Source organism: Harpia harpyja, chromosome Z (genome assembly GCF_026419915.1).
Source record: "Harpia harpyja isolate bHarHar1 chromosome Z, bHarHar1 primary haplotype, whole genome shotgun sequence".
Classification (NCBI taxonomy): Eukaryota; Metazoa; Chordata; class Aves; order Accipitriformes; family Accipitridae; genus Harpia; species Harpia harpyja.
The window spans coordinates 2865483-2879837 of record NC_068969.1 but is presented as its reverse complement, the minus strand read 5'-3'; the positions used below and the strand labels follow the sequence as shown (position 1 = coordinate 2879837).

The 14355-nt window shown below is 35.6% G+C and overlaps 1 protein-coding gene across 1 annotated transcript in view; it reads left to right on the top strand.

The window, feature by feature from the left end:
• SYN2 (synapsin II) overlaps positions 1-14355 on the top strand; it is a 194363-nt gene that overhangs the window by 148817 nt on the left and 31191 nt on the right. The window contains exons 8-9 of the mRNA XM_052776242.1: positions 2667-2741; positions 6987-7089. Of these exons, the coding sequence (XP_052632202.1) occupies positions 2667-2741; positions 6987-7089 (178 nt within the window). The remainder of the gene's footprint in view (positions 1-2666; positions 2742-6986; positions 7090-14355) is intronic.

The window sequence follows — 14355 nt, the reverse complement described above, 5'->3', positions numbered from 1 at the left end:
GCCCCCAAGTGGCAGAGTCTTAGGAATAAGGCCCAACTCTTAATGGTTATGACACGCTGCCAGATACCAGCAGTCAGATGTTGCATTAGTAACTTGATGGTTCATTCCCTGTGGTAGAAATTGGACCACAACATTTCATAGGAGAGCGCCCTACATTTTTTTTCTTTGACTTGAAATTTAAATGCTGTTCAGTGCCTAGAATAATTTTGGAGGAGTCAGCCATGGTAAATTTATAATTTTCAAAAACAAACGTTTCTTCTTCACAGAAGAAACAGTTGGTCTAAGGGGGACAGCAAAAATAAGTTAAAATGACAGACTGTTCCTCCTACCTTTTATTTATTTTTAAGTTTCTACTCAGAAACTATGGGTTCATCCAAATGCTAAAAGCCTAGCAATCATTTTTTCGCTAGATTCTTTCATACAGTTAAATCATACCAAAAAATGAAATACAAATCCATTGTTACAAAGCATCATGAAAAGGAGAAGATTTACCAAATGTCTGAAAAATTCTTCATCTGCATACATATACATTATGTCAGTAGAATATTGTTTTACAGCTGGTTCTCATTTTGTTCTGTGACACAGGAACAGAGTACTTAGAGAGTCACCACAAAAACTACCAGCTGAACATTTGTTTTTGTAGTTTAAAGAGAGTTATTAAGAGCTTCAGTTTTATAATTCTGTGGGAAATTGTGGTATAAGTGGATCCATGACTCACAAAACACTGGTGCTTATCATCTGTCAGTAGAGATTATAGCCAAAATGCAACATTGGATCCCTCTAAATACCACAGCTCCTCAAAATGCTTTGTGACACATACTTAACTACACTTGGTACCATTACAGAATTCATCTGACTTCAAGGAAATAGAGTTAAAAGGGTCACACACAATGAAGAAAAACAGAAATACAAAAACACTACATCTAAATCTCCTCTCCAAAAGCAATACTCTGAATGCATAACTTAATATACTTTGATAAAAAGGTCAATAAAACAAAAGTAGAGCACATCAGCTAAAGAAAGACAGTGCTATAGAATCAAACCACTAAGCAAGCTACCTATACAAGAATTGTAGGTAGACATTTCTACATATTTTTCTGATGACAAGTCCCTGTCCCAACAATTTGGATTGCATATTTTAAATGGTACTAAACAAAGCAGGAAAGTGTTGGAAAAGGGGAAGGTCAAGTTATTAGGAATTGTTTATACTAATCATAATTCCTTTTCCCCCAATTTTAAAACAGTTCTTTCTTTGCAAAGACCAAATCAAGTGAAAACATGTTAAGCCTAAGTGTAAAGCACTCAAAAGTGTTAGGAGTTGTTTTCTGTATTATTCAGTATTTAGTAAAAGAGGAGGAAATAATGATGTGAAAGACCCTTTGCAATTATCAGAACAGAAGTGAAGAGGGGTGGGAAACCTACATATGTCAGTAGAGGAAATGATGTGTGAATTACAGAAATCATATCTAAGGTTTAAACTGCCAGATGGTCTGGTTGGGTACTTTTGTATCACTTAACCACGGTCTAATGGAACTCCTGTTGTTTTGGAGTCCTGTGTCACAGACCTGGCATTGATGGCTGCGGCCCACAAGCTATTGAGATTACACCAGTTAGGTCTGTGTCCATAGCATATCACTTTAAAAAATGAAGCAGAAATCACAGAATAGCCTTATTACTGAGCAAAGTTACCCTACACACAGCACTCAACATACACGTTCCTCTTTCACTAGTTTCTCCCACATCAATAAAGAACATGGCATCTTAGAAGAACATTATGCTTTAAAATTCAGCTAAATTTATGAGTCTCCCATAGAAAAGTCAACATTCCCCCACAATTGCTACTGACCCTTGTAATTAGGTTAATAGAAAAATGGAGAGAAAACTATAGCTGCTGCCTAATATACTTTTAATACATTACAGATGTTCCTATTATTTTACTAACTGGAAACACTTCATAATTTGTATCCTTAGCCTATTCCCAGTACAGCATTTAGGTTTCAGAAAACAGTAATCTTCTCAGCCCTGGTAGGAGTCCTAAGGTCTGCGGAGAAAAAAACATTATATGAATTTTTTTTTCTTAGAGATTAAATAAAAGTTGGTATACTCAAGCCCTGACATAAACCATTTAGATTATATTAGTAAACTAGCAAAAAGTGAAAACTGGAGGAGAAACCAAAATCCAGCTCTAAAAGAGATCTGAGATCACTTCAGAGATGTTAAAAACATAGATATCTTGTTTTTCAAGTATTGGGACCTAACCCTGCAGTGGTACGGATTTGAAATGAAAAGCTGAAGCTTCAGTTTCTTGACATTTGCAGTAACGGTATGTTACAGGCTATTCAATCCATCTATAAATGATAACAGCTTATTGATAACACTTTCACTTAATCATAGTAGTTTTTTTTTAAAAAAGTCTTAAATGAATAAATGGGGAACAGAAATTTCACAGCACTGTCATACTTTATAACATGCCTACAGTGAAGTGAGTATTACTGACAATTGCAATGCCTGTTAGAATTCTTTGCGGTTTTAGATGTTCTTTTATAAGCTGCCAGATACGAAAAAGGTGTAAATAATGCTATAGTATTCATGTGAAAATCAGAGTAATTTAAGAGACTGAAAATATAAAACTACTGGCTGTCTTTGTAATATTTTCCCCCTTTCAGGAGAACTTCCATATCCGGAAACTGGAAGACAAACACAGGCTCTGCAATGTTGGAACAAATTGCTATGTCAGATAAGTAAGTCGAGTCTCATGTAAAAGGTAATTAAAAAAAACTAATGGAATTTTATTTTAAATGAATTTTTTTTAAATCACATTGTTGATATGCAATTCACAGTAAATGCATGTCTCTCATTCATTTTGGAAAAAAATCTTTTAATTAGATGAAAGAACATGAGCCAAGAATTCCACATGACATGTCTCAGAGTTAACTACCCAAACTAAGTAGTAGCCTTAAGCGCTTACGTGCACCCTTGGGTTCCTACATCCATATCTGCACTTAGAAAACTACTGGAATTCCCTTCAGAAAATTATGTTTTTTCAGATTCAACCTGTCAATCATTTCCATCTGGTTTTTTTGCCCTCTTTTACTTAACAGTCTTACCCCATGCCACAGTGTTTTAAACTTTTCTCCTTCTACATCATCTATTACAATCAAGCAATCTGGTCTTAACTTTACCTTTTAAAATCATATTTTTCTTTTCCACTTTTAATCCTGCTAAACTGCTTATTTTTCATTTTTGAAATTTCCACTATACTGCACTGTGAGGCTTTTTACCTAGATACTGGGATATACTGAAGCTTGTTTCCCTCGTGTCATCATTCCAGCTCTGTACTTTGTTTTACTGTGCTTTTCTCTCTCATCCTTATGCTGGATACTTTTTGCAATCCAGTCAGAAACATTCTCCCTGCAGTACCATTTTGAAGCTCACACCTTCCATTGGCAGAACCCTTCTCTCAATACCACTCAGTTGCTCCAGGTTCCTCCACAACATATAGACCTCTTTTCCCTGCAAAATAAATCTGTGAGGCTTTTTGATGGCTATGAATTTTCTTGTGTTCAGCTTCTCCAAAGGTTGCTAGCAGTGGAAGCTGAAAAAAGTCTGTACAATAAAAGTGTAATTTAAAAGGTGTTTTAAAGTTCAACAGTAGTCTTTTTCTGGTGGGTTTTGTTTTTGGTTTTGGTTTTTTTAAAAAAAGGTCTGGAACCTACAACTTGGTCCCACTTATGAGCTGAGGGAGACACAGGAACAGAACCATTGCCTGCCCTGAGAAAGGTGAAAACAAGTAAGACGGGAATTACAACTCCCTGCTGTCCAACCCCTGTCTAGACTGTGTCCTCACTGATCTCCCCTCTGGGGATGGAGTGGAGCCACATTATTTTCTCTTTCTCATTCCCCTCCCACCTTCCTTTAGAAAGTGAGGTTATGCCTTCACTGAAAGGGAAAAGAGTGTGCTTTAGTGTGTATAATTACAGTCCATGAGCTATTCCTCTGTAAAAACACAGGCGCTTTAGTTTTGCCGTAAGGAAAACTAAACAATTATCACGCATGGGTAATGAGCGTGAAATGCTAACCTTGCCTAGCTACCTCACTGTAAATGCTCTGTGTGCTTTGCTTCTGCTTCCATTTTTGAATGTAAAATAATTACAGCATAATAGGTATTTTCCCATTAAAAAAACACTAGCCAACAAAACAAAACTTCTTCTATGCTGATGAAGACAAAAGCACAGAAAAGATGGATGTTTTATCATAACAGAAAGGGGTATGTATCACATAGCCCCACTTTTTGTTTGATTACCCGCTGAAGTGCACAAAGCAAAGCAAGGAAGAGAAGGGAAAATTGAAGTTTTCTGAAGAGTTGAAGTAGTTCAACGGCATACCAAAAGCAATCAAATCTGATGCATGTGCATTTAATTTGTAATACATCTCATGAATTAGGAAGAAGTGTTTTGAAAGCACTGCCTGAGTTGACATTGTTGACTGAATACAAATCTTAGCCTAGAAATTTAGAGAAGAGAGAAGAATGTGGCACAGTAAGGGACAATGATGAGGCAGAGAACAAGCACATGTCAATGTTACACATTCTTATTGACCCCCCTATTTCAGAGAGACACTGCTCCCCAGATAGGACCAGAAGAATAGAGACCTGTGCTAATTGTGCACACCTCATCTGGCATACCAGATATTTCATGTCAGACACCTGAGGAACAATACTTTATTATCTGTCACTTCTAGGACTGCTGCACACTATATTGGCTCTGGGAAAATAAGAACGGTGACCTCTTGTCAAACCTACTGTGCAAGCCTTGGGTTTAAAACACTACAGGCTACTCCATCCAAGACCTCTCTTTCCAAATGTAACTGTATTTTTCCAGCTCTGTGTTTGTTGGCAGAAGATAGACTATTAAAAATACTTTCATAGATCTGATTGATGTTTCAGTATTTTAAAGAAAATGTTTTCATTTTTTTTCATACGAAGTCCAGATATTTACTGTTAAAGACAAGTTATGCTGTCCTCATGATTCTCTTAAGATACACGTTGGTATTTTACAGCAAAAAAAAAAGTTATTTATAAGCAAGTGCATGCAAGCAGTCCAGTCAGTCAGTGCATCTACATGTGTTGAAATTGTCAGGCATCCAGAAACACCTCTCGTTTTGGACAAAAACCAGGTTTCTCACAGGAAAAAAAAAATTATTTTAATTGCTAAAATATTACCATCAGGTTTTTTCCAAACAGTTGTATCTATTTCTTTGTATTCTGCTTAAAAGAAAAACTTTTCCACTGGATCAGACTTGATATAAGAAAATATAAAGAATGTGACCTAATAAGTTTACTTGGAAAGGATGCTATTACAGAAGATATTTATATATGAATAAGACTCTCAGCCCAGCAACACATTTCCTTTGATCCTACAGTGAAGTCAAATGCTATGTTTATTACATCAATTTTTTTGCAATGGAAAATACTGTGATGTGGCAAATCTATCATCATGGCTCAAAGGCTGCATCAGGAGAGAGCAGGAGAGGGTCTGTAAAAGGAAATAGCTCTCATTTATACTCAAATGCTAGACAATGAAAGAGAAGAAAAAGTTTATGATAAATAGCTGCTTTAAAACTGGGGGTTTTTTAAGCAAAACATGTCCTTCAATTGGTGGACCTGTGATATCTGCCTATATAACCTTTCAAGATCATATCATCACTTACTGGTGCCAATGCACGGCTATGCTATTAATGAAAGTTCTCAATGCTATTTTGTGCCCTGTGAGTCAGTCCTTGCCATTGAACAAACACACACAGCTTACATCACCTCAGAATGCTCTCAGCAAAGTAGTATGGCTCCCTGTTATGTCACTAACAGTTCTGTACTTGATCACAGGAATTGCCTCACTCTTTTTCTAGTAAGTCCCACTTCGTTCCCTTGTTAGTCAGATAATCCCTCTATTCATAGGATGGATAAAGCCCTTCATGCAAGAAAAATAAATTATATTACTGCATGTAGAATGGGTAAACTGTCCATTCCTCAGTCCATATTTCCTACCATGATGTTAGAAATGAAATGGAGGGGTTATGTTCAATACAGTATGAAACACTAGCTCTTTTTAGGAGCTGTGGAATTCCTCAGAATTCTTTACATTCCTGTTGAATTTTACTGTAGTTGTCTATAGCCCTACATGAAGAGTATTATCTTTGTCTGCATGCTACATAGCTTTTACGTAGTGTCATACGTCCGTTTGTCTTGCATCATCTTAAGGGTTGTTTTTGTCTTGATTTTTCTTTTGCCTTATTCAGTGATGTACATATAAAGCTATCATTGCTACTTTGGAATACAGTTGGGTCCATAATTTAAGACAGAGACACTCATTCTAGTTTTCCTGATAAAAGAATAAAACCCATCCATAATTAAGTACACTACCAACCATAATAGGCAAGAGGGTTGTCAACCTTGAATCTGTGCACAGATGCACAAGTTTGAATTTCCCAGGAAGAGAAGCCCTGTTCCCTACTTTCTAAAACCCCTTGGCATCACTGAAGCCACAAAAACCGGTCAGATGATAAATCCCCCTTCTGTGGAGTTCTCACATAAAGTACAGCCACAACTAGCAAGCTGTACTACCATAGGGTACTGGAAAGCAGGATGGGGTACAGCTAGATGCTGTTTGTGTTCCAGCGTATCTTCTCTTTAGGTTACTCACAGTTTAGAGCAGACACATGTTTGGACCAATATAAACTGGGACAGAATCCAGCATAATACTAGGTCAGGATACAGAGCCACAGCTTTTCTGGATTCTACTGGGAAAAGTAGAGTAATCAGGCCAGTATCTCTAAGCTACTATTCTGGGAAATACAAATTCAGTAAAACTGACAATATAGTGAAAATTCTGAATTTAGAGCAAATGTATAAAATACATTATTAGGTTAAGCCTATAGAAAAACAAGAGCCTGATGAGATACTCACAGGAAAAATTATTTTTATGAAACAGGTACAAGCTTTGGGTTGACACCTGTTCTGAAATTTTTGGTGGTTTGGACATCTGTGCTGTTAAAGCTGTACATGGAAAGGATGGAAAAGATTATATTTTTGAGGTAAGCAATCCCACTCTTTTCAATATGTGCTTTTATATGTTACAAACACCCAAGTAAAGAACATTTGTGATACTTAGGCATTGGCTTATTTGTGTTTCAGGAAAGGATGTGTATTTTTGAGCAACATTTCAATCATAGTACAAAGCCACATGTCCAAGTTAGCGGCAACACTTGCTGGAAAATGTAACCATATATATGGTAATGTCTTTTAGTGTTTGAGGAAATGTACACAAACTACAAAACAAAACCAAATGTGGATGTCACATTTTCCCAACCCTTATGATTTCTTCCTGAGCAGGCTTACCAGTTTTTCCTGGAAGGTTTATAGATAGCACTATCCCAAGGGAACCCCAGCAAAATTATACCTTTACATGGAAAGGGAAATTAAGAATGAAATGGAAACAACTTTACTTTTTGCTAGCCTAAGTGTTACCTTTAAGATCTGATTCCTCAGGAGTCAGAAGTTTCTGCTGTAGATAATTTTGAAAAGTTTAAGTTTTTCATTTACCTTAAGTTTATTATGGATAAATATAACTTTGTCTAGCCATAAAACAAGAGATCATCACTTGCCTATCACACAGTTCAAGATTTCTTCAGCATCTCCCACGTTCTTAGAATTTTATTCAGGAGATAGGCAAGGATCTTAAGAACCTCCCCACTCAAAAGAGGTTGATTTTTGCTAAAGCAAAAGTAAGAGTACTTTTTCTAAACCAGGAGAATAATCTGGAGATTATGGATTGACCTTTTCTAGTTATTTGTATTCATTTATAACAGAAACACTTTGCAGAAGTAAAAATATTTGTTTTGTTGCAGTGTTAAACAGCTCTATGTATTTTCTTCTCTTCACTTTTCACAAATTTATCACTATTGCAATTGCTAATAATTCCCAAATCAAGCAATAGCGCTTTAAAGGACTGAGCAGCTTGCAGTATTAAACTTTCAGTAAGACAAACAGAATTAATCACTACCTCCTGTAGTGGAAGATTTCAAGAAATCCTGTTTCCTTAGTCTGCCTGGCCAAATCAGAACTTACTGTGTCTTATTGTATCAAAACCCACTGTAGCATAAAATTTATGATTCGATATGAAACCTCCTCTGTTGCTCCTGCATATAGTGCAGTCTTTCCCCTCCACTGCACCCCGAAGTTCTTGTTAAATCCGTAATGCTTGACCCAATGAAATCTGGCTGAGATTTGAGAGTGAAAAAAAGTGTTTTCTTTCTGAAAACAGACCACACTGACTTCTGGTGATACAATATAGAGGAAATTCCTGAACGTAAGATTTGTCATATGTGCTATTTCACGTCTTGGCTGTAGCCACGGGTGTATCGCGGACATTTCTGGTTACTGGGGAGGTATTGATTTCTGCTCACAAGCAAGCTCCTCTCCAGCAATTGGGCTTTGGCAGCTTCCCATATGCCATATAAAGCTTTGTAGGATACTTGGCAGTTCCCATAGCCCCTAAATGTCTCAGAGGATGGGTCTCAGCATTTTCCACACACACGCATTTATCTAAATTCATTACATTTGAGATAGTTTATCCTGATTTGGCTGACTTTAATCTGATAAATTTTGACCCCACAATTTAAACTATAACATAAAGAAAAGTAGATTATAAGACATAAGATCTTAGTTATCTTACCTCATAAGATAGTAGTTAAAAACTGAAAGATTGCACGCAAAAAGACACAAAACTGAGAGTAGGATTGCACTTAACAAGTATATCCTTGTAAGAACTCGATGTTTCAGACATAAAACAATGCTGTTTCTTAAACACTGTAGCTAAAGCTAGTCTGAGAAATGATTGGCATCAAGCCACACTACTTAGCCCATCCTATCGATCTTTTATTCCCTACTCTCTTTTAATCCTGCTCTTTCTGTACAAATATAGTTGGACCTTTTCTGCTTCCAATGGAAGTGAAGGCTTCTCCTTTATTTTAACAGCTGACACTTCTGTTGCATTCCTCAGCAAATTCCCGTTGCACTAAAAGCACTTCACCTTCATTCACTGAACTCAACTGTTTCCACATTTTTTGATACTGCAAAATTTTTCAAATTTTTTAGCAAAGCCAGCAAGCATCAGCTTCTGCTGAAGTCAGGTCTGCATCAGGCCTGGGAGTTCTGGTGGGTAGGAGGAGAAGGGGGAGCAGGTTTTTGAAAATGAAATAGCCAGTGCAAATTATATAGTGGACCAACAGAGTACCACACTTCCTGCTTCTGAACAAATCCCCTAATTTTCCATGCCAGATACAGTCATACTTTTAAGCAAACAGAATTCTGAGAACTGCAGGATATATCAGGAACTGGGTTTATAGAGCATTTTAAGTAGTATACATAATAGATGTTGCAGTTAAAAGAAAGAGAGCCTAGAAGTGTGATAATTCTTGCTGTTCTACAGAATCAGCTGAATTGTTTGGAAGATGGTAATGCTCATCAGCAGGAATATTTAGAATCTGCATAAGACATTGAAATGTAGAATTGTTTGCAAAGTTCACATCCAACAGAACATCTGTAAAATTTACCATCATTTGCTACTAAAAAGCCAGCTTACATCAACAGTTATTACGCTATAATTTTAACAGTTATTGCAGTATAATTCTATGATACAATGAAGAATAGAAGACCGTCTGCACGAGTATAGGAAAAATTTTCGCCTTTTGTGTACTTTCAACATGGGAAAATAAATGTGTTATTAAAGCTAGCACGTACATGCTGCAATCAAGAACCAGTAGCTGAGCAGGACAACCAGTCCGTAAATACTGGGTTTACACTCCAATTGCAGTCCCATACTGAAACCTATGCTCTCATGTTTTCATGATGACTGGTACACCTACTACAAAACTAAATGTTTCTGTATTACCGACACTTTAATTCTGCAGATATGATCTGACAAGAAACATACAAACTTCCTAATGTATGAAATAATATATGCAAATATGATCTTCCTGATTCTTCAGTTTGAACATTCAACCAGTGTAACCACCAATAGGAAAGGATACATGTATGTCATCCGGCTTCAGAGTGAATGTGAATTAGGGTCGAATTCTACTAAAGTATCCTTCATATACTCAGCATTCTAGACAGAAATTAACTTCAGAGGGATTTTCTGTAATGCGGTTGGGAGAGCAGCATTTTACAGAAATAATTGCTTAGTACATAGTACATGTTTTGACAAAGGTGTTCAACAAGAGCTTTAGGACATGCATAATCCAAGACAATACTTTTACAATACCCACAGTGTTTAAGTATTACATGTAACAACTCATCTGTTTAGAAAAATCCATTCTAAACTAATGTTAGAAAGTATAACATATAAATGACTTCTTATATGACTATTTCTGGAAGGTTACTAATTAATTTCATATTGTCCTTTCCATTCCTTTTTTATCTTATACCGATAATTTTATTATTTTGGTGTTGTAGCCTTTCAACTGCTTTGTGATGGTCCTTTTGTCATTCCTTGGTTTAACATTCTGCTTTCTTTTATTCCCCAAAACCATGCAGCAACAAATTGTACCAGTGGCTGATATTAGAGAATCAGTACAACATTGTGTCTCATGAATCTAATGTTCTAGCTGTACTTCTTAAAAAACACCACTATAAAGTGATTCTTTGTCTATGATCTAGCATGGTATGCTTACATTGCAGGTAAGAATGTGTTGGTTCTTAATGTTAGATCCAGTCATCATGCCCCACTTCTTCAAGAAGGGTAAACATATTTTCTTCTGGTTTAGTTTCTCTAATAGTTTCTCTTCTATATATATTTGATTAAAAGGAGGAGAATTTTTAAATAACTTATTTTAAAGCCTCATGGCCGTTCAAGTTAGGCAAAGTGTGCTTGCTGTGTAAGTAGAGTAATGCCTGTTCAGGAATAATATGGAAGGATTAGAGAACTAAAATGAAAGAAGAAAAAATTAAGGATGTTTAGTGACACTGAAGTATAGTTCTAGACACTTAATTTCTGCATACATAAACCTTGTTATGAAATAAAGAAATGTACAGATCTTTATTACTGTTAGCTTCTTGAAGATGTCTCTCTTGTGGGATGTGCATGTTCCTTTGACCAAGCAGGTCTCAATGTAATAAAAACCCAAGAAATAGCAGTGCAAGTACAGCTTCTCACATTTTATAGCTTTGGGTTCTAGATTTGGGTCCATTTTATAGATTTGGGTCAGTTCCCCAGTGCTGGTTTGTGCATCAGTATCTTCATATTTCTACAGCTACCCCAGAGATTTCTAGTCATTTGAACAAGCAAAAGCCAATACTACTATTATTTCTCAAACATTATAAAAAGGATACATTCTTAGTGTACCATTTGTCTTTCCACGCTGCTATAAATGCTACTCCCAGGGGAATTTTGGAAGATGTCCATTTGTGCCTTCTTCTATGCAGTTAAGGGATACCTTGTGCGCCTCCAGGAAAAAAAACCCAGACCAATTTATCTGAAGACAGGAAGGACAAAATATTGAAGTCTTAATATTATTCAAACACAATACAACCTCTGTTTTTCTGTGAATCTACAAGCTCTCTACAGTTTTCTTAGATGGGTGCTGTAAGAGGTAACTTTGACTTATAAAAGAACGTGGTTTTCTAAAAGTTGTTTCCTGGAAGAAATTACCTTCTCTAGAAGAACCTTGTGGTTCTTCTTGTCTTTTACTTCTATACTCCAAAGAACTATCTCCAAAATCCTACTACGGAGCAGTGAACTAATTGAAGAATCACTTAGCTAAAGGGAAGGGCTGTCAGGTTGGTCAGGAGGAAGGCCAAGTTATTATTTTGTGTAACAATCTTAGCTATTCATTTAGTGTCTGTTCTTTTCACCTCAGTTGGAATACTCAGCTGCCAAGCATCATCATGCCAGAGACAAGCTGTAGAAACAAGGATTTTATTAACACATCATTGCAACATACAGCTTTTTAACTGTCTCACCGATTCTTGCTAATAAGACATAAAATTAAGGTCCATTAAACTTTAACTTCTTAAATAGAAGAAGGACTTTTAATCTTTCCCTTTTAAAATTTTTAATACTAGAAGGAACAGATACTTGAGCATTGTTCATGTTTCTGACTCCACTAAATATTATCTTTCATGATTCATTCTTGGAAAACCAAACCTCTGGGAAACTAAACAAAAGCTCATATCATGGTGATGAATGCAGAAAAAGAGAACAAATGTAACAGAATCCTTTAAAGTGGCCTCACAGGCAGTCTTCCAAATTTTGCTCAAAATTGAATGGGTGGGTGGCTGCTGCAGGTGTCTTTTTTCTACTTGCTTATTTTTACCCTAGGCTATATTAAAATTAGCTTCCAAGTGGTTTATAACCTAGAAAGATGCAAACTGTTTGGATTTCATAAAGAATATTTTCAGCCACTGTAATCTAATATAAGAAATTAAGAAACAGATTTTGACTTTTTTTTTTAAGTCTTGGTGTAATAGACACTGTTTCTGAAGGTGCTTCAGTCTACCAAACTGCTAGGAAATATACCACCAACTCCAGAGTATGTATACTGTATAAAGTGTAGTGATACAGCACCAGCACAAAGGATGCTGTCTTTTACAGACTTCTGTATTCCCATAGTCAGTGTCCTGAATAATATTGGCTAAAGTATATGAAGGAATCCATCAGAAGGGAGCAAAGGTGGAAGAAACCTGTAGCTCATGCAGTATTTGTGCACAATTTTACTTAAAGTTGTGCTTTCTAGGAAATGATAGCTATACTATTCAATTTACAGTTCAGACTGATCTATGTCACTGACTATGGCACAAGTTTAATGAGCACAAGCCTCTGATACTGTACTTCTAAGTGCTCTGAAGCTAAGCTTGCTTATTCTTCTATCTTAATCATATACATTTCCAAAATTCAGCACCAAAGACTGGACAAAGACATGAAAATATATTCTGTTAGAAATATTTGGTAATATCCTGTAAGTGATGTATCACAAATCATAGACGTATTTAGATTGGCAGAGACCTCTGGAGGTCACCTAGTCCAACTTTCTGCTCAAAGCATGACTAACTTCAAAGTTGCTCAGACCCTCTCCTAAAAGAAAAAAGAGGGAGAAGTTTTATTTCTTACCATGTCTGCCAATATTGTCTCCTATAAGTCTCCTATAAATAAACAGATTTTTTAAAACTCCCTAGAAGCATAACTTTATCTCTAAATCAGGTGATTTGGCATATAAATATGTGCAGGAGTGGCAAATAATACTGGCCATGATTTTTCTACATACTTAAGTGACTTTCCGTCCATTAAAGAATATCTTCTATTCAGGTTAGTAAGGGAACTAAATCCAACTGTAACAGTTGATGAAGTCACAAGTCTTTTATAATTTATGATCTGGTACTATAAGAAATTTTGAACATGTAGGAGTCTAAAATTACTCTTCTGGTGATATAACTAAGTTATAAATAAGACCACATCTGTCTGTGAAGATTCGTATTTCCAAAACAAGGAGCATTCCTACATTTCCTAATAGGATTTAATATAACTTAATTATTCCTAATAGGACTTAATATAACATAATAAGAAATGGCTAAGAAGATACAATTCTAGAAAAAACCAACCTTTTTAATTAAGATTTTTCCAAGCTTCTGATGCATTAGTGCTGAATTCATTAATATATTCCTTCATATGTGGGCTTCATGTGATAGAAAAAAGTCAATTTATTCAATGAACTCTTCTTGGACTTTTTTTATATTTTGGAAGTAACAGATTAATCCACTGAAATTTTCCAGATACTATTCCAGAAATAATGACATCAGCTCTTCTTTTAGACAGAAAAGTAAAAGAAGTGTATCTAGTGACATAGGTAATGAAGGAGGTGAATTTGTTTTGCTAGGACACTAGTTTTCATTTGAATGGAGCAATAATTATTGACCTGAAGGAATAACATGAATATTTTGGTTTCCATCCTAAGAATAATTACTCACTAATATTTTTTTCACAAAATATTTATGTTTACTCTATTGTCAAAATACCTGTAACTTTTAAAATTTTAAATTAGCAACAATAGCACTTCTTAGATGTGACCATCTTGTTTTCCTTTGTTCATAATGAACCATACTTTATTAATAGGGGGGTGAATACAGGTCAAATTCATTCTGATGGTAAATTAATTGTTATTTTATAGATTAAACCAATCTCTTTCATATATTCTCTTCAAAGTGCTTGAATTTTTCTCAGATATATTAACTGCATTTTCTATATATTTTTACACCTTTTTTTAATCTACTACATTTGCATGAGTTTGCATCATACAAATTCAGCT